This window comes from Contarinia nasturtii, unplaced genomic scaffold (assembly GCF_009176525.2).
Source record: "Contarinia nasturtii isolate CC-2019 unplaced genomic scaffold, AAFC_CNas_1.1 Cnas_scaffold_1182, whole genome shotgun sequence".
Classification (NCBI taxonomy): domain Eukaryota; kingdom Metazoa; phylum Arthropoda; class Insecta; order Diptera; family Cecidomyiidae; genus Contarinia; species Contarinia nasturtii.
The window spans coordinates 1,375,411-1,396,708 of NW_022198526.1; the positions used below are offsets into that span (position 1 = coordinate 1,375,411).

The following is a 21,298-nucleotide window of genomic DNA, read 5'->3' on the forward strand; positions in this document are numbered from 1 at the left end:
CAGTGAGTAAACGATGTGCTTCAGATGCGTTTTTCTTCAAATGGAAACTGAGTCTATCATCGTTCGAAAAAAAACCGACCATTTCCCACTTTCAAATGAAGCTTTCCAGTCAAGTTTAATACGTGGTACGCAAGAGCTTTGTAACTATATATAATTTGTTCAGCTTAGCCAAGAAAACAATCGGCTGGAAAATTGATACCATCATCAGTTCCAACAGTGAATGCGGTTCATGTATATTGGAAAATGGAGAATTGCCAAAAGAGTAGCAGGTTTCACTTCGTATGCTTATGAATTAAAAAGAAAATACAATTCTGTGAAGATTTCGAAGATATAACTTACCCGCATGTAAATATCATGAGCACCAAAATAATAATAAAAAGACAAACAATTTTTGTTTAAACCAAAAAAAGTTGCAGGTAAATAAATAAAAAGAAATCTTTTATTCATAAATATTTCAATACGTTTAATACAATTGTTCATACGATGTCATCGTTCAAATGTTCTTTTAATAAGAAATGTCAATGGAACAAAAATATATGAAAAGAAGTGAAAATAAAACTTTTGATCAAAGTATGGTGAGAAAGATTCTGATGGATTGCATGAGGTATATATACTAAATGTTTAAGTTAATTTTGTGTATGTATTACGTTGAATATTAATCATTTTTATAAGATTTTTTTTGTAGCATTTTTACTATAATTCAACATCTATACCATAAATAGTTAATAGTTGTATTTTTGTTAATAATAAATTTCACATGAAATACATATTCATAGATAAATGTTTTTAATTGTTTTTGTATTTATAATATTTGATTTAAAATTTGTATAGCCGATTGCTTGAATGAATGATGTTTGGCTGCTGAATGGTTGGCTTGCGTACAATTTTCTCTTTGAATTTCCAGTGAACTGATGAGCAATTAGCCCATTCGCAAACAAGAGCGACGTCATTCATCCATTCATTCAACATTGTATATTATGCCATTTTGTTTTTCTTTTAGAAATCCATTACAATTTAACATTTATTATTAAAAGTCAAGAAAAATATATGTTTATTTTGTGTAAAGTATTTTTGGTATATTCTTTTTTATGTGAATTCTGTATTGTTGAAATATTTCAACATGAAAATGTAAATGCTATATAGTATATTGTAGTTTCTGCATTTCTATATGTTCATTGTTGTTGTTTTAGGATTACGTTTACATTCCTTTTATTTGTTTTGGATAGCGAGAAATGAAGGTATGTTGTCACAAAAATATACATAAAAATCTGATATCTCTTAAATTTTACTATAGTGCACAGCATTGCAAATAAAACGCTAAAAAATGAAATAAATTGTTTTCTGCCCCTTTTGTAACGGTCGAATGTAGAATGAAGCATTGCTAAAATAATATACAATTCCAGAAATTCAGAGAAAATAGAAAGTCCAATGCTAAAACTAATGTCACGATGTGACAAAATGGCCATGGATTACGAAAACAAACCCGAAATTGAAAACTTATGACACCGAAATTAAGATAGATTGTGATTTGGCTCTCCTATTTCATGGGATCTTTTCGGCATAATTTTGTACAGCATTTAATTGAAATTGGATTTAAACTGCATTCTCAGATCGTCGTCGACGACCGGGCCCACCTATTCAATATAAAACAAACACAAAATTAGAAAATATGACAATAAACCGTTTTGAATTAACCAATGTTAAATGTTATATACCTGCAAAATTTGCGGCGGCCATGCCGAGGCGATGTTTTGCTTCAATTGCACCGCTCAAACCACGTCCCAATCCAAAATCCACGGTTCGCTTCGAGCTAAAGTTTAATTAAAACGAAAATGTAAAACGCATTATTATTATTTGCAAATCAGAAGGCAACAAGTGCAATACAAATTGATCGCATCACCTTCAATTAAGTGAAAAAATTGCTCTCAATTCAACACAATCAATACAACGGAAGAATGTATATTATGAATTGTGCACTCGATTTTCCGGTGTTTGCGTTACAATTGTTTTGAAACAGAGAAAAAAACTTAGATTTCACATCTCATGGCCCCATCCCACCAGAATATCCGCCAAAGATTTCTTTGAAATCAAATGCTCAATCAATAGCAACAGTATCAAAGGGTCGATTCCTGGAAATGATAATATTTGTCTGTTGCTGTTTGCCATTTTGCTAACGAGATGCATTGTTCGCTTGAATGACTTGCATTCTCCGCTCGCTCTATTCGTTCGAATTGTGAAAATTGTACAGTATATGTGTATGTTAAAGCGTCGCCACCAACTGAGTCCGGAAGCGTATATTGTGTTTGAGTCGGGTCGGATTACTTGTGTATTATTGAAAAAATATGTAACACAACAACTGGATACAGTGCACAACATTATACACAATGCGCGCCAACAATGCAAATGCAAAGAGATTGTGTGTTGGCAACAGCAAGCAGAGAGAGAGTGTGTATATGCTTAACTGATTTTCCACTTGACAACTAACCAGCTGCGAGCTTTTAATGCTGATTCACAAAATCAACTGAACACTTTGCATGTTCATGTTCAACACCAAAATTCGATCAATTTGAGAGCATTTTTTGAGCATTTCTAATACGATTCTGTATCAGTTTTGTTCATCAGTTGGATCATACACGGGTCGAGAATGCGGAATTATTAGAAATTTGCTTTTAGGTCACAATGACCACACGTTTTTCTCCCCGCCCCCTCTCTCTCTCTCTCACCCACACTCTTTAAATTCGAACATGAATTGTTTACCCCAACAGCAACGGGTATAGTTTGTGAAAACATCAATTAATACACACAAAAAATACTCATGTCATCGAAAACTTGCTTTTGGCATCACGCTGCGTACGCATATCCCACAATGTTAATCAATTTAATTGAAAATGCATTCAACGTTAATTTGATGAAACACTTTAAATCAAGAGGCGCAATTTCATGAAGCATCACATGCACCGGAAACGCATCAAAACAATAATTAAAAATCATGCACGTCATAATAATATCAACTCTACTCATTGTGATAAACTCTCCATATCACACAGCTCAAGTGGTAATCAAAAGTTTTTTTTTGCTTGGCAAAAACCACATTCGTTGATGAATCAATTAAAATTAACGATTTCGACCTTGAATTTTCGCATAAAATGTAAAGAGCCAATTATACACTCCGTACATTCTGTATGATGATTAAACATCAACGTAACAATAAGAAGTGTGTTAAAAGGTCATAATAAATAATACTTACTTTGCCACTTCATCGCGGGCTCGCATAAGAGTCTGTCCAAATCTGGCGATTAGCTCCATCAACACATCTTCCGGCGTTTCATCAACATTTTCTGAGTAGTAACCAGAGCTGCTCAAAGAAAAGGGGAGGGAGAGATTGAGAAATGAAGCGGGTAATAAAACGCATGCACTTTTTATATTTGGTTTTATCTTATGAACTATAAAATATTTAATAACATATTAAATGTCTATGTATCGAAGCAATAAAATTCAACGCAATGAAAAATATTTAGTATCAAATATTGAGAGAAGGATTCGTTTAAAATCATATTTTCATTCTTTTTTTTATAAATGCTATAAAGTATTCTATCTACTTTGTGGATCTGGAAAAGAGTTGAAGAAAAAAAAAATACATTGAGAAGTGCTCCTTCAAGCATACCAACGATAAACCTTGTTGTGCTCATGGGACCGATTCCTTTTTCATCGACGATGATTCATCGTAAATTGTGTCCATTTCCTTCCATCTCAGGTCACTCATCGCTTTTCTTTTATCGACTTCAATTCGATTCTTTTGTTTGTGAATTATTTACACTGAAAGGTCAATCAATATTGTTCATGCCTATTGAGATTTCAACATCATCAATAAACATATTCTACTTTGTAATACATGATGCGAAGTCGTTAAACGTGCATCGCTTTTTCAAGTCGTAATAAGGTTGCCTACCGCATCAAGTGACATATGTTCGTTCTATTTTCACCCCGATGATAAATGCAGTGAAGAAATTTTTTCATGAACGATGAAGACATTTGTTTACTTTAGCCGAAAGTCTTGAATTATTTATAAGGGAGGTTTTATATGTAAAGAAAATAGTCAGATGAAGATAGACGACTTCCTCTAAAAATACATACAAAATTAGACGAATTATTTCAAGAGTAATATCACATTTCGTGGAAGTGTTCGCAATTTTTGGGTAAACATACACTGAACAAGGTAAACGTTCACCTGAAACTTTTTTTGTTACATATACATTTATACAACATTCCATCGAAATTTCGTTAAATTCAATTTTGCCACATAAATGTGAATTATTTTGAAAGCACAATTTCAGCCATTTATTTATATCATTTTCAAAACAATTTCATTTATTTAACGTTAACTCATGTAAATAAAATTTAATTAAAATGCGCAACATTTTCAATAAAAAAGTGTTTGAACTACATTTTGTGGATTAAATCGATTGCAGTGCAAGAATTTAATTGATATAATGCCATCAGAAGCGGCTCGTAAACAATGCATTCTTTCACATAGTTTGTGTGTATGGAATATTTTGCGGTTATTTGGTCGATAAACTGGAGCCATGCAAACAGACAAGTTCATTCATGCGAATACATTAGATATGAATGAAACTATCGACATTCGGCTCAGCTGTCTGTATAAACAAAGTGCATTCATTTTGTTGTCATGGAATTTTGGTCGCTTCGATAACGAATTTGTTAGTTGAGTCAAAGCCATTGAGTGCGAACGTATTCCGAAAATCACTGGGCAAAGTTACTCTTTTCAAAATAACTTTCATGCTTGTGATTTTGAAAAATAATAATTTTTTGTTCGAATTATTTAAAGTTCAGAAATTTCTGGTGAAATCGAAAAAAAATGGATGAAGTAAGTGAATCTGAGTCCCAGGGACGAAACTCCAAGGTGGACGAAGATGGTTCAACAATTCCGTCCATTATAACCGAAGAATATTTTGAAGAAATAGCCATAAAATGTCGAGCCGTAAGTGTACCAGCCAATTTCTCACTTCCGAATTGAATAATTCATTCGAAAAGGTACAACAATAAAGCGCCGAAGAATAATAATTTTACATTGAAATAATTATAGATGGTACGAAATTTGTTAACAAATCTGAATACAGAGGCTGCCGACGAGATGCAAACAATGCTAACGGTTGCCGAGCACTTACGATCTAATTTGGAAAATGAAATGGAGCGTGTAAAACAAGCACAAAAGCAATACGATGAATTGTTGGCACGATACGATGAAACGGTGAAACTATGGGCAACGGACAAAGAAAAAATTCGCAAACAACGCGATGAAATTGGTGAACAAAAAAAAGAGACATGCAATTTTCTGACACATTTTTCTTTTCTTTCAATTTGTTATTAATGATGAAAATCAAATGACCAATTTCTCTTTAGATCAGGCATGGCGTGAACGAGACGCAGCACTTCTAAGAGATCAAATGGCTCAAACACAAATGTATTCGATGCGAGAGAAACTCGAAGCCGTCGAAAGTGCCGTAAAAAATGTGAACAAAAATACAAGAGACGAGTAAAAAAAACAACAGCTAATTTTCCAGTCGATTTTTTCTGTTTCTTTAACTATAATTTATAATTAAATCCAGACTTGGTATGTCATTGACGAAGCAAAAAGAGAGTTTGATGCGTGATCGTGACCGATTGGCAGCCGAAGTAGATGATTTGAATAAAAAATTGCAACAACAACGTCTGCAAACCGAAGCCGTTGAAAAGAGACGTGCCGAACACGAAGAGAAATGTCGCGAATTGTATAAAATGTTAGATGTAAGTGTTGCTTGATATGACAAGGGTGGAAATTACCGGAAATTTCTAAACGGTTAATGTGACGGTGGCAAATTTACAGGAAGCATCAACTGAAGCGTTCAAAGAAAAACGAGCTTTGGACCAAATGCGAGTCTCTTTAAATGACATTACCATCGAACGAAATTCCTTGAGCGAACAATTAAAATTCTTTCAATCTCAGGTAATGTTGACTGCTTGAGGTTTTTGGATTAAGCAACACCATTTTATTTGGCATATTTGTTTCTTTCATTCCTTTTCTTACATTTTTGGCTCTCTTGCCGTTATTTCCTTTTTCTTTCTTCCCGCACCCGTAGAGTGAGACTTTCCAAGCTAATAACGTCCAATTAAATTTGAAAATCGGCGCAATCAAAGCGAATTTATTGCGAATGACATCTCAATATAATGTGTGTAATGGTAAATTGACAAAGGCAATATCGGATTTGGATGAAACGACGTCAAAATGCGACCAATTGCAAATCGATCTGTTTCACCAACAAAATACGGCCAAGCAAAGGGAGGCCGAACTGGGACGCATAGTTCGTGAAAATGGCCAAATGATGAAAACTCGTGATGCCATTCAGAAGCGAATTCAAACACTCGAAACTGAAAAAACGGAATTAGTTAAAGAGGTCACAAAATTAAGGTGTTACAACAGTACCCCCATTATAATGAAATTGATGCTGGAATTTCAAATGAATACGTCGGAAGTAAATCATCATTTTTCATGTTTATCTTTTTTTATCTCGCCCCAACAGTAATTCCATTATCATGCTCGAAAAACAGCATGAAATTAATCAGAAGGCTTTTGATAAAGTCCAGAAATTATCCGATGAAGTTTTACGCGAACGTGACGCTATTCACAAGGAACTCAAGAAAATGGAAAGTATGTATTATATGTACGCACGGTGTTACAAAGAAGAAAATTGGTTGGTTCTCCTTAGGGTGCGAGTACCGTTGCTTAAGCAAGTCCAAGTACATGTGGAGATGTACTGGGGCGGTTCAAATGACTAATAACATTTCACACAGTAGCAATTTCATTGATTGACATCATTTTTAATGTGCGTATGTTTTGTATTTCAGAAATAGTTGAAACACAACTTGGTGTCATAAAATTACATGAGCAACAATGTCAAAGTCTCGAAAGTCAAGTAAAAACTTTGACCACCGCCATCGAAGTGAATAAGAAAAATTTCAACAATCTTAAGCGTGAACGTGATCGAAACGTTAGCAATTCTCTGGCGAAAAATGACAAGATGGATGCCACGCAATCCGAATTAACAATAAAAATGAAAGAAATCGTTGATCTGACATGGGATTTGAATCAAACACGAACCAAATTGACGCACACGCAACAACAATTAGAAACCGAAACAGCCGAACGTATCGCAATGCAGAAAAATCTCGATACAATTACCGATGACCGAAACGACGTGCGCGAAAAACTTCGAGTAAGTTTTATCTCTCAGTTCACTGTAGTTTGCTACATTTCAACTGGTTTCATAGATGTTCGGGATAATTTACTTAAATAAATAATTTATAGATTGCGATTGCCGAGCAAAATAAATTGAAGCAAACAATTTCGGCAAAAAATACAGAAAATGTACGAGCCCAGAAGCAAATTGATCGAATTGAAAAAGAAAAAAGCACTCTAAAAATTGAACTACAAAATGCTACCGTTTCATGTCAGCATATTCGTACGGAGCTTGCCGAGCGAGAGCATGAATGTCGGTCGTTGTATCGTGCTTTGGCGGATGAAGAGAAAAAATGCACTCAAATGGAAAAAAAAGTGGATGCCATTCAAAATGAAAAGGACCACATCGGTGCTGAACTTGTAAAAAAGACCGACGAAAATCGTGTTTGGGAAGAAAAACGTGAAGTGATGAAAGTTGCACTGGATCGAGGTTTGTAATCAAAAAAGCATTTTGCATTTTTCATGAAATGAATAACGAATGGTTGTGCTTTTTTTGTTTTTGTCGTCAGGTGAACGGCATTACATTGAACGGCTGGAAGACATTCGACTTTTGAAAATTGAAATTAAAAATCTGCGCCACAGAAACCGACTACTAACACACGGCATTTGCAATACAATTGATATGCGACAAGAGGTACTACAACTGCACCGTGAATTGAATCAAGAACGTGTTAAATGTCGAGCACTTGAAGATGAGCTGAGCACACCGCTCAATATACATCGTTGGCGAAAATTGTCCGGCAAAGATCCAGAGAAAATGGACCTCGTTGTTAAAATACAAACGCTTCAAAAGTAAGTAAAATCAGTTTCTGTTTTTCCGATTCGATGAACTGTAGCAGAGGGAAAGAAAACAAAAAACATGTTTTTATTCTGTTTTTGTTAGACGAATTTTATTCCAGACTGCCGTTGCCGTAGAAAAGGAAAACGCGTTGCGTCAATCCAACATTTTGTACAATGCACTGAAGTCAGCGATGGAACAATTTTCCAATGTTGACAAAATAAAGCAACAACTTTGCTACACGCGTCGTGCACTGACGGCAAAAACACGAAAAATTAAAGCCTTGTCGGCCGAATCGAATATTAAAGACGAGGAGATTAAGCTAAAAGATACGAATTTGAAACAACTTCGCGAAGATCTCATGAATAAAAAGCAACATTTACTGTATGAAAAACGTGACAAACAAAAATTAAAAACACAGTTAGACGTCATCAAAACGCAGATAAACAACGGCTTTTTGGAACGACCATTGAGTAATCCGGTCCAAAAAACGGCTGGCTTTTCGAATTCTCAGCACGACCAGTGAATAAAGCTTATGATGCGAATGTTTGAATTTGTTTTTTTTTTCAACAACTTTTTCGGAAATAAAAGTATGTTTTTTTAGAAAATCATATTTTTCTAGTTTTGAACTTTATTTATGCAAAAAGTTTTACATATCTTTTTTTCTTCATACTTTGAAGTGTATTGAAAGTATAACACAGTGTGTTGAAAGTTAAAATTCAATTTATTTGACGAAAATTGAACATTTGAACCAACTATATTCGAAAATGATGAAGAATTTGATAAAATGTGAAACTTGTCTGAGGACACATATCAAGAGCTATTTTTTTGTTGTGTGTGTGTGATGCCATAATCTGATTTTAGTAGGCTCACGTGATGTATCACAAATGTATTTTCGATACGGCAATTAGATTCCGAGCGAAAATGGTGCCCATTTTTACAGACAATCGAACACAAGGAATGCATTTGTTTTATTAATAAAATTGGACACGGATAAACATGTAACATGTTCAAAGTTCAGAAAGAAAAAGGTTTGAACATTTTATTGAAGAGATATGTATTGACGCTTAAATGAGATGATTTCGGTTTGGGACGTGTCATTTGACACTAAATTTCATTCCATTAAGTGGATTGTTACTGCTTCGCACTATAAAACCGCATGTAATTGATATCGGTACTTACTATCTCGGTGCTGATTCTGCGACTGATATAAACAGCATACTGATTCCAACCACAAGCAGCACAGTGCACCATTGCCGTGTCGAATTCATTCTGAAATGAAAATGAAAAGGGAAACCGATTAATTTTCGTGTTTTACAAGATTTGATTCTTCATTCTCTCTTTTGATAAGAATTTTTGGCGCGCATAGGACAAAAAGCCCTTTTTTCAAATGGAAATGAAATTAACGGTTCGAAAAGAAAACCACTTCCATAATTTGGATTAAGTAAAGAGCTATTTATCGTAACTCCGAACATGGGCACGGTAACAATAGGTATAATACAAAAGATTACTGTGAGGTAAACCGGAGAATAAATTAGAAGAATAAAAATGTGCATGTCTTGCGAGCAATATTTACAATTCGTGATATCATTTCTGACAAAGACTCAATTCATTGAGGTAATAAATTCGACGACTCATATTTGCTCAAAGTGGAAGCGAAAATTGCGCAAATCATGTATATAAAGAGAATCGCGATAATCTTGTTTGGCAATTTAATGAGCGATTTTCGATTTGACGGGTTAAGACTTAATCGTTAAGTCAACAATGTTATGCATTCAGGATATGATAACGATAAATCGATTTTGTACGCTGTTAAATTGGATTCATGAGGCCCAAACCAATTCGATGAAGAAATATCTTCTACGAAATAAAGTTAAACTGATTCAATAAGCCTCTTTAATGTGTTTGGCCACAAAAAAAAATCCACCCAAATTCGAATCCTCTTTATTGTCAAATCGTTTACAAAATTTTGGATCGCCACACAAAATCGATTCGCAACAGGAAGCTATTTATCACGAGACAAAAGCAATTCAAATGATTCCGCGAAAAAGTGAAAAATATGTGATAAGAAATGAATACAAGATTTTTCACAAAGAACTTGATACGAACGTGGTGTGAGGACCGCGACCAGTATGGAGATACAAATTCCGCACAAAAACAAGTGAAAGTGATGCGAAGCTCCAATGTGGAAAACAACAAGGGAATATGGAGCTTCATGGCATTTAAGTTGAAACGAATCAAAACTTGATGTTGCAATATGAATAAGACTTCAAAAACTTTGCGAACAATTTGTTGCAGCTCATCACATTATTCATGGTAATTTATCAATTTTTTCTTCTTTTTTTTCGCTAAATTTTTCAATTACATTTTTCCATGTCTTTCGGCACTTTGCAATGGGAAAAAAAATCAAAAACAGATATTAAAAATTGAGTCGTTCATTCTTTTGGTTGAAAATTGAATGTCGGTTGAAGAAAATTGAATAATTCACGTCTGTAACTGTACAAATGATAAAACAGAAGACGAAAACGAAAAACCACACAAAACTTCTTTCATGATTAATGTTTCGTCTTCAGTCTTTGGTAAATTTGACGCAATATCATGAACGCAAAAATTAGAGTTCATCGGCATTCATCGTCGAACATTTTGTATCACAACCAGAACACGATTCAATAAATCTCAGCGCACAAATCAATTTATCGTGCATCGGTGATGCAATAAAGTAATAAAATGAAAATTAAATGATGGCATTTATGTTTGTCTTGAGCTCAGTTGCGAAACTCTCTAGGTGCTAAAGATACATTGTTTGACGCAATGTATACATGCGTTATTTTGCTTCTTTTTTTTCCTACGCTGAATAAAAAATTCACGACACAGCCACTAAAATGCACAGTAGATAGGATAATTTATTGCCTCGTTTCATCAAGGAGTATTTATTGGTTTTTCGGTGACGCAAATTCAATCTATTTCACCCATTTCGGTGTGAACTCGTTCGAGACAACTGTACACGTATTTCGAATACTTTTAACTTTTACTGCGTTTGGTTGTCGCAACTTTTGTTATGAACGAGGCAACACATCTAGAAAAAAAATCAGGTCATTTTCAGTCGACAGTGTCATTTGGTAAAATAAGCTTAAGTACCATGTGATAGCTATATCAAAAAACATTCCACATAAAACACGGTATTGGCTTTAAAATTGTAAACTTTAACGAAACAAAATGAATTTTGTTGGTGAAAATCGTTGATTTTCTTTGAAGTAACGACGAACGAGAAATGACGTTAACTCAATTAAAATTGGCGGTTCTACGCATAAATGCAGCATGAAATCTAATCATAAAAAATCCAACACATTTATGCCTGAATAGTTTCTCGTTCGACTTTGAAATTGATTCACATCAAAATCATGGCATGAAGCGATATTTGAAATCCAATAAACCAAACCATATTTGTTTCATGCGAACGTTTAGAGGTTTTTGTCTTTCGATTTCAATACATTGCCTTTTTGTTGGCTCTTCTTACATCCTATCTCTATTTTCATGCAAATCAACACCATCTATATACACGCGATCCTTTTTAATCCCCACGATATTCATTGAATTCAATGCTACTCCCATAAACATGGCAACGACGATGAGATTCGGAACAACTGCCGAAATTCGTTGCTTTCGTAGTGTGTGTTTATTTTCTTTTCATATTGGTTTGATGCCAACATTTTTCACACCGAATAATGGCAAGTGTTGTTTCGCATGCACAGGTACACAAAAAATAAACATCACTATCATGATAACATAAACATTTTCTGAAACATAAGCGTTTTGTTCGCGTATTTTCTCTATATTGATAATCAATACTTTTCATGTTTTATTATTTATCATACGCTTTAAATTATTCAAGGAGTGCATTTCCAAGAATACATCATCGTATTCTTCATAGAATTCAAAAAAATTTATAAACTGTTTTGTGGTTATGGGCGCCTTGTTGGTAAAATATGCACACAAGAAAAATATATAAAACTATCCACAAGGTAACTGTTTGAGAAATAAACATGATATACTTGATACAAACTTATCCACATTATTAAATTAAATCTTTATGTTTATCAAGAAGAAAATATTTTTAAAAAAATGCTTTTTGTCACGCTTTCGATGAAAACAAATTTATGTGCTTGAATTGGTATATTTCGTACCAATTTTGCAAAGAAAATTTTCCGTCATTTTGTAAAAATCTGTCATAAATTCCCTGATTCTTTGAATCTATTTGAAATCAGTGAGCCGTGCAAAAACTGATCCACGCGTGCATTCAAAATGTTGTTCGTGATGCACATCACATCTTTCGTTACACATGTAATACTTCCAACCAGTAAAACTGTTCTTTTCATGCAATATATGTTCTGTTTGGAGTGTTCGTCTATAAGTTCGCACGTGCCAAATGTCATCGCGTTGAATCTATTCGTTTTTTTTCTCTTTCACTTTTGCATGCCAAAGATTTAACGATGAAATTTGAGCATCTGGTTTTGCTTCTATCGCAATAAGAAAGCAATCAACAAGCATTGCCATTTCAAAAGAATTTTGTATCATTTGTTGGCAATTAAAAAATGTATGCAATATCATAACTGGTCTGTATTTCAATTTGATATCTCTTGTTTTGTGTTTTGAAATTTATTGAGAGTTGAGACTCTTGGTTCATGTAAAAAGAAAAGAAAACAGAAAAACAAAAACAGAACCTTTTCCAATGGAAAAATTCGGACACAAAGGGATGAAAACGCCAAATAAATAAGCGCACATTTATGTGGCTAAAAATGGAATAGGAGTTGTAACACGTACAATCATTGTATGCAATGGTGAAATCAAGATATAAAACATTTTTGCAGCAAAAAAATAGTGTGTACGACATACAGCTTCATTTCGCTCTTCTAATAAATAAAATTTCTCGACAGTGTAATGAATGGCCTTTATAAAGATGTGAACGCCTTTGTGTATATCTGACTACTGTCATAAAAGTACTGTGTCACACACACAGTATTGTACCATCGAATAGAAAAACTTTTATTTTTGCTGCATTTTCAGTTTTTTTCTTTCATCTTATCGTCGCCTCTGCTTGCTCGAGCACAACAGCATTTATTACATAGATGTACGAGACACACGCGATTTTTTTTATGACTAATATAAAATGTACTACGTTATAACACATTTTCGCGTGGTCGGATGGACAGCTCACGATTTCAGTACATCAAAAGCACATAAAATAACATTACAATTGTTTGTCGATTTCACTTCACTCGTGTATGGGCGAGTTTGCTATTCTCATTGACCATTATTTTCCCTCCGGCCAACATCCTTCGACTGTCCTAACTGACACATGAACGGTTTTGTTACTATTATTACTCGCTTTGACAATAACTGCTGAATGTGTTTTATTTCTATAGAAAAATCTCATTGCATAAAAACCATCGAATTTTACAGCAAATATTTTACCACTTTTCGAGTTGTTACATTTTTCTCATCGCTTTTTGTGGTTTTCATTTTTTCATCAACTTTGTTGCTAATTATCATTCCTAAAGTTCGCTTATTAAGCAAAGCAAAATCATCAGCCAAATTACCACAGACAAAAAAATGTTCTTCCCCGATGACATAACGAACATTCGTAATTTCGTCAAAGAAAGCTTTCTGTGTGCGCTTCTTTGTGAGTTGAGCTAAATCAAATTACATCTCATTTTTTTGGCCAATTACATTTTTTATCGCGAATGAAAGACGAATTTAAACGTGCATACCGTGCGAGTTTTGGGTGCTTTTCAATTTCGCTCGTGTGATGTAGCGTAATCAGGTTTTCGGGTTCTTTTCAGTTTGCGTCATGGAAATTATTTTATCATATCATCTCGACGAATACAAAAGATTCAAGTTGAGCGAATACTCCATTTAATATGAACAAATAAACAAACGATGCGCAACAGTATGGTGCGATCTCTGAATGGATGTGTTGAATGTTGACGAAGTTAATGAAGAACAACTTTGACTTTATTAGCTCAGTGGTAAAATAATGCAAAAAAAACGAACCTTTCAGTGGTTGGCTGTACTCTATTTATATTTTCCATTCAAATTACATTCATTTAAAACATTAGCGGGAATGTGGTAGAAGAGCATTGAATTCGATTTTCATTACTATTTATATTCATTTTAATGCGATTGTGATTTTCATTTGAAATATTTATTATTAAGACATTACCGAAAAAAACTACATGAATTCGAAATATTCTGACGAAGAATTAAACTGCTGCTGACACGGCAAATACAATAAATTCGACTTCATGTCATGTGAAAATGAGCCGGTACCACATTTCATATGAACGTGACGTTTGGTTCATTGCTAGTTTATACACAATGAGCGCGCACATGGAATGATAACGAGTTTCTGATTTCTCAACATAATGCCACACTTTTTATTCATTGCAAGCTTTTGTCTCTCGATTTTAACGGAGCTGGCGAATGAGATTTCCACGTGAGTGTGATAAGTTATCACAAAACAGAGCATTTATATGGTTTTTTATTTTATTTCAACGAACTGTTACGAGACTCAATTGAAGCAGGTGAAAAACAGACACAGGAATTATGCACTGAATAATATCACAGCTTATAAAATACCTGTATAAATACTTAAACTTTTCGCCCGATCTATGACGCAAAGCTAGTTTCGACGGCATGAGATAGCTGCTAGGCGTATTTCATCCACGTACTATCAACATAATCCTCAACTCATGATGATATTTTTCTCTAAAGCAGTTTATTCGTTTTTTTTTATATAGAGAAACTCAGAGAATGTTTCATATGTATTTAAAAAACATCTCTGTCCAACTTTTATGCGTCCAAGGTAGACTTTTTTTTTAGATATATCTGTTTAATCACAACAATAGAGCAGGTTTTTGTTAAACTTCTAAGAGATGTAGAGCGGAAAATTCATTGCAAATCGATTAAAACCGAAATATAAAGACCTAAACAAATAACATAATGGCTTCGTTTGCATACCAAAAAGAAATCGTGTTTAATATCCATTAAATATTGGTTTGGATAAACACAAAATCAATTTACATTGAACACTTTTTCCACATATGTTCGTCCTCTTTATCAAGATATGGCAACAAAGTCTGATTTTTAAATTTTATCGTTCAATGCATTATTTTCTTATCCAAATAAAATCACGTCATCTTCAGTATTATTGTTTGGACCTTCTCTATTTTGCAACGTTAAAAATCCATTTAGAACGAAAAGTATCTCGAATAAATTATATTTTTCGTCCATTTCAATTGTCATAAAAATCGTCGTATAAAACATGTTAAATGAATCAGACGGCAATTTTGCTAAAATGGATTCGTTGTTTCGTTTAGCCCCGATTGCATGCTTTATCTTCGTAAAAAACGTTTTGAACGTGCTACAAGAAACGGTTTTAATTTGCTTCGAATGGGGAATTTGATTTGCACACTCGAATAAAATTCACTTTTTTCCCCATTCGCCCACATACGAAATGAAAGATTTTGTGCAAATGGGATGCATATGAATGTTCTTAAAATTCCGTACATGCATTTAAGTGCATTCATGAGAATAATCAAAAGCATTGCATTTCGTTGCCATTTCGTTGCCCACGAGTGAATCATGAAATGAAATATTACCAACGATATGAGTGGTTTCATATTTCTTTGCAGAAAAATCATATCATGTGCGATAAGAGTTATCTGAGTTCACAAGTGGGATTTATGGTACGAAGTGCAAAAACCACACAATTCAATGTTTGCAATCAATTATCTCAAACAGAGCATTATTTAAGGTTTTTTTTTTCTCGCGTCGGGTGCACTTTTTCTCGGTACAAATTGAGTTTGGTCATCTGTTGCTGGACAAAAAGTACATTCAACAATGAATTCAACACACTACGAGTTCATGGAAAGAAGTGTTTATTTTTTGTTTGGATTTTTAGAACTCTTGCTGTTATCTGCACACCAAATATGTGTTCTTCTTTGTTTTATTTTATCTCGCATGTGTTTTGGCCATTGTTTCATTGACTTTTCCATCTAGCTCTCGTTCCTTTTTTTCACTCTCATCTGATGTTATGAATTTATCATGACGCTTAATTTTACGGTCGACATTTATGATTTTATTGCAAGCACTCATAAAAATTACATCGAGTGTGCAATCAAAACAAAAATTTCAACTCATAGCTCCCCATGGAATAAAACCATTTGAATTATCCCACATTTCTTTTAAATTTAAACATACACAATTGATGGAGACACTCTAGAATAATTCAAATCAACATAATTTACTGTTATTTTGGTTAATTCATTATTTTGGTTTTATAAAATTCAATGTTTTTCGTACAACTTCGACGATGGACGATGGCACGTCTTGTGACAATAGACGTTTTGATTGAAATCGATTTCCACTTACTTGAAATGGGAAGGTTTTTGTTTGAATTTCAGCGACGCAATTAAAGTGCTTGAGGTAGCTGGACAAAAAATCTCGAGTTCAGAGCTAAGTCACAACTGATAACTTATCTTCGAAATCTGTTTCTAATAAAAACGCATATTTATCTTCCCTACACGCAGAACTAGTTTTTATGTGCGAACATGCTTGAAAAATCACATGAAAATCCTCTTACGAAATGGAATTGATTGTATGAACGGTTGAATTTCTGCATTCAGAGTGCAAACGATTTGACAATCGATAAAGTAACTGAATTAATGGAAATTTTTCACACCATTAATAGTCTTTCCACACACCATTTTATGGTGTCGAAAAACACCCCAATCACATTGCTGATGTTCACATAATAGATTCATTTTGGGAGCTGCAAGTGGATTTGTTTCATCTTTGCAAAACTATCTTCTCAATCTTGAAGATGATTACGTTGCGTGTCTTAAATAATAAATGTGCCTTGCTAAATATCAAGATTGATGGTTATCTCTTTCGAGAGATAGACTACAAGTCTTTTTTTTATATTTAAATAGAAGTGTTATTTTCCATTGTCTATTTTTTTCGTCTGCACGAAAATGAAGTTCGTGTTTTCAAACAGTGGAAAAATAAGATTCGTAGTTAATGTTGTTTTGATCAGAGTAGAAAAACGCGATTCGAATATTGATTCCTTCGCAACCATTCGATTTTATTGTGGAAAAATATGCGCTATGATAATGTTTTTATTCTAAGATGATGTTTTTATTTATCAAGAATCTTTCGTTCAAGTCGGGCGGGAAAAGAAAAAAAAACTCTAACGAAGTGCATTGATACAAATAAATTCCTGGAAAGCTTTGCATTCAGCAAGCACTGACGCGTACATGAAGGACAAACTTTTTAATCAAATAAAAAAAGTAATCATTTGCATGAGACTGAACTTGCATCAGATGAAAGCCAAAATGTCATGACTCTTCATTGAAGTTCGTGCTGTACGTTTTCACACAGTTGTTGTGCAGTCACAGTCTTTCAGAAACAAAGTTTCCGGTTACTCAATTCTATGTCTTTTACTTTTCGCCGTTATTTCTCTTTTTCGAATCATAATTCACGTTTCAATGGTCTATTCACAATTGATTTACCTTATGGACGACTTTTTGGATACAAAACCCAATAAATAACACACAATGCTTCGTGACACAAAATGCGATATTGAATAAATACAATTGAAGCACACAAGATATATTGACTTTTTCCCATTGCATAAAATATTAATATTGCTTTGTTGGGATCAAACTGCGCACATTCATTCACACCACAAAGTCACTTTTCATTTGATGCCATGTTTCATCTTTTATCGAGATTGTCTTTTGACGTCCCTTTCAAAGAAGTCTCGAATGCTAAATTCATTTCTCATGCCAATGTTTGGTTTTGTTTTGTTTACCAAGAAAAAACAGTACAAACATTTGACTTGTAAAATAATTCATCGTTTTGTTTATGTTATTCTATTCCAACGAAGGAGAGTTTGTTTTGGTGCATGATGTTTGTTTCACACTACGTGCAGTTAACTGAGTAGTCACATCTCATCATTTCATACATTCAGCATTTACAATTCTACGCCATTCAGATTTAATCAACCTCCCACTGACAACTGTTTACCCTTTATTACAAATTCCACTTTTGTTTCATTTGTCAGTCGTTGATGATTTTCCAACTAAATGCACCATTCCTGCATACGCGAAGAGTTTTAAATTCGATTTTCAGTTTGGAGTCCGAACTTTAGTGAAGGTAGAGACAACACATATAGAAGAAGAAGGTGGAGACATAATTAAATGAATATTAATGACGATTGTGGGGAGCAATTTTTTTTCAGATAGGAAAAAAAGCTTACAAAAGCTTGTTTGAATATAGCATCAATTTCTATTGCTTATATCTACTTTGTTCCTAGCTTTATTCGTGCAACGAGTTAATGATTTCATCACTTCCACTTTGGCTATACTTTCTTATTAGAAGTTTCGTTGTTTTTACGGATTTTGGTAACATTTAATAAAATTTATATTGACTTCGTTCAAAAGCAATGCAAAACAAAAACTGTAGTCAACTTGTTACTTTCCGACATTACACTAAGGACTCATATAGCGGGAGTCATGCAGTGAGACAATGTGTTTGAGACCATATAAACGATTTCGATGACACTTTTTACTAAATGCGAAGGGTTTATATTTGGATTGTAGGAGTGATTTCATTATCCAAATCACACCCAGATGACCGAAATGTTTGTGCGAATAAATTTTTCAATTCCATTCAAATTAATATATTTCGCTCCTTATCATTGTTGCTGACAAAACGACTATGTCGTAATTGGGTTCTTGTTTATTCCAATACTATATGACTGGTATTTTTAGTAAAAGGTCACATTTTTTTACATCTCAAAGCGTAAAAAAAGTGTCGCACGTTTATCCAATTATATTCGTCAGAAATGGACGGAATTTATTTTTGATCTCAAAATAGAAGAATAGAAGCAAATCTAATTTTGGCCAATTTTTCCACACATATTTTCCTCGAAAAAAACACCTTTAATTGTTTCATTCACATCTTCATTGTGACAATCTTATTTCAAACTCAACTATCTCGTTTACATTTTACATAACGACAAAGGGTGACTCTATTATATTGATTTCAAGTGGTTTGGCAATTTCAGCGTTCAAATAAAATGCCGAGGGGTTGTTTATAGACAATATAGTTTATATCAAATGATTCCATTGGGGCCATCAATATTAATAAAGTGATTTGGCTACTTTTATAAGATAAAATGAATGCGCCTTTATTTGATTTATTCTGTAGTATGGAGAGATATTCCTGTTTTTATTACGATGAATTGGTTTGGTTTTTATTGCAGATTTAGATTGGTGATTGAACTAATCATATTTTGCCTTTTTAATTTATATCGAACGTACCTTTGAATTGCCGCAAATCGATAGATACTTATATTTCATGTTTAATGATTGTGGTATCTTGTGCTGGTAACGCTTATTGTTCACAAAAAGTCACGAACACTTAGTGCTTATAGAATTTGGCTAGCTATCGACATGCTTACTGATCCACAGAGATATTTTTGGATTGAAAATAAATGTCATTGAAAGTATATGTGATGAGCTGGTTTACATACATATGTATAACTCCAAATCGTATTGTGTGAATGAATTGTATGAAAGTCACAATATTTGATTGTCTATTTTCTTTTCTCTACGTAAACCAAAAGCTTTTCGTCAGAAATTAACCGATAAAAAATTAATATTAAAAAGCCAAATTGATGAATGCTTTTTGAATTTTTATAAAATATAAATTGCATTTATCTCAAAGTTTCACATCTGTATTTTAACTTGTTATCTCTCTCTCTCTCTCTCGCTCTCTAAAAGAACAACAACATATAGAATATCGTGTGCAGAATCGCCTACTCAAACTTTCAGAACTACCAAAAATGTAAATTTCGTGTATTTTCCCTTATGAATATCATAAAATTCCAATAAAATTGCTCAAGGTAATAAATATGGATGCCACATCTTTTGCCAGTATCTTTACAAAGCATAGCCAAAAATCAGAATAGCTAATGAGTTCAGTGAGAAATCGGCTGGAAAAAGTTTCCATTTTATCGATAAAAATGGTAAGGTTTGAGTTTAAGCAAGTATTGTATAATCAACCCATTTTGCGTAGTTCAATGATGCATTTGAAAAGTGGCCTTCGAGCACTTGCTAGAAATGTGTTATCGAAACAAGAACCTCTAGCACATACATACATAAAAGCCTTCGCGCTCCTGCACATATACCAATCTACCAAATTGTGTAAACATTACCGCACTCCCACGAAATCCCAAAAATGTTCAAAACTATAATAAGTCGCTTGACGCGCATCGCAAATTTATTAAACACTTGAAACTTTTCACATCTCGCAATCTTTCATATTTACATTCATTACCTAGCTATGTTTACTTTCGCCATTCAATTCCAATATCCCAGCCAATCTCGACAACAATAACCAAATCTCAGTTGTTGCTCGGCTACTTTTTGAATTTCATTAGTTATTTTATGGTTGGATTTATATCAATTTCAACTTGTTTTGTTTGTAATAAGTGGTCTTTTAACAAATTGTTGATAGCAATCAAAATGTTTTCATTTTTTTAAATCATTTCCACTTGAATACTCATTCAATAGAATTTTTTCACTCGGAAGCGGTGTATTCCATGAATAGCCTGAGAAAATAATCGCAAAAGTACCGGAAAATTCCTGTTGATTTAATAATAATGGTAACACCAACTCAAAAATGGTTTGAATAAAAAAAACATGCGTAAACCCCTACATTGGTTTCGAAAAATGTGTTAAAAACAAACTGCGGTGAATGTGGATTGTTGTTTTAAAAGTCGAATGAAAAAAATATTAAATAAAACATTACAGTTCGTCGGAATTTTTTTGTGCTTTGAGCTCTTTGTATGTTTGAACCATGACCTTTTTTTATGTTCGCCGTGTGATTTAATCGAGCAATTTATATACACGAGAAAATTTACATTTTTGATTTTGCCCCATGATACCTGCTGCAAATTAAAGGTGTGCATTCATTTATGTTGCATTTGATATTGCTCTAAGCATGAAGGTTCTTTATGCATCCCACGTGAGTGATATAAACCATAAACGCGATTAAAACACACGACAGAAAATATCGATTTGAATGAAATCGCATTTTTTTATTGTTAAAACCCACCCGGTACGACTAAAGCATATATCTGTCCCCTTAGCTACAAACAG

At 33.6% G+C, this 21,298-nt stretch overlaps 2 protein-coding genes across 3 annotated transcripts in view; one reads left to right on the plus strand and one right to left on the minus strand.

Moving 5' to 3' along the window:
* Positions 1-410: 410 nt before the first annotated feature.
* Positions 411-21,298, minus strand: part of LOC116344854 (diuretic hormone class 2) — a 30,794-nt gene continuing 9,906 nt past the window's right edge. Inside the window, exons 2-6 of one of the 2 annotated variants that reach the window (XR_004201462.1) lie at positions 9,255-9,344; positions 3,248-3,355; positions 1,716-1,810; positions 1,484-1,634; positions 411-1,381 (exon numbers count right to left, since the gene is read on the minus strand). Coding sequence is in view for 1 of the 2 variants with exons in the window: in XM_031773663.1 (XP_031629523.1) it covers positions 1,594-1,634; positions 1,716-1,810; positions 3,248-3,355; positions 9,255-9,343 (333 nt within the window). In the remaining variant the exon portion in view is untranslated. Of the gene's footprint in view, positions 1,635-1,715; positions 1,811-3,247; positions 3,356-9,254; positions 9,345-21,298 lie in introns of both variants that reach the window. The other variant, XM_031773663.1, reaches the window with a different exon arrangement.
* On the plus strand, positions 3,266-8,598 carry LOC116344839 (cilia- and flagella-associated protein 58-like). Its single transcript, XM_031773627.1, has 12 exons — positions 3,266-3,398; positions 4,847-4,999; positions 5,105-5,324; positions 5,422-5,554; positions 5,628-5,805; positions 5,885-6,004; positions 6,138-6,466; positions 6,579-6,706; positions 6,904-7,271; positions 7,364-7,724; positions 7,804-8,086; positions 8,178-8,598. Exons 2-12 carry the CDS (start codon positions 4,877-4,879, stop codon positions 8,596-8,598), a joined length of 2,664 nt encoding a protein of 887 aa, XP_031629487.1. The 5' UTR covers positions 3,266-3,398; positions 4,847-4,876.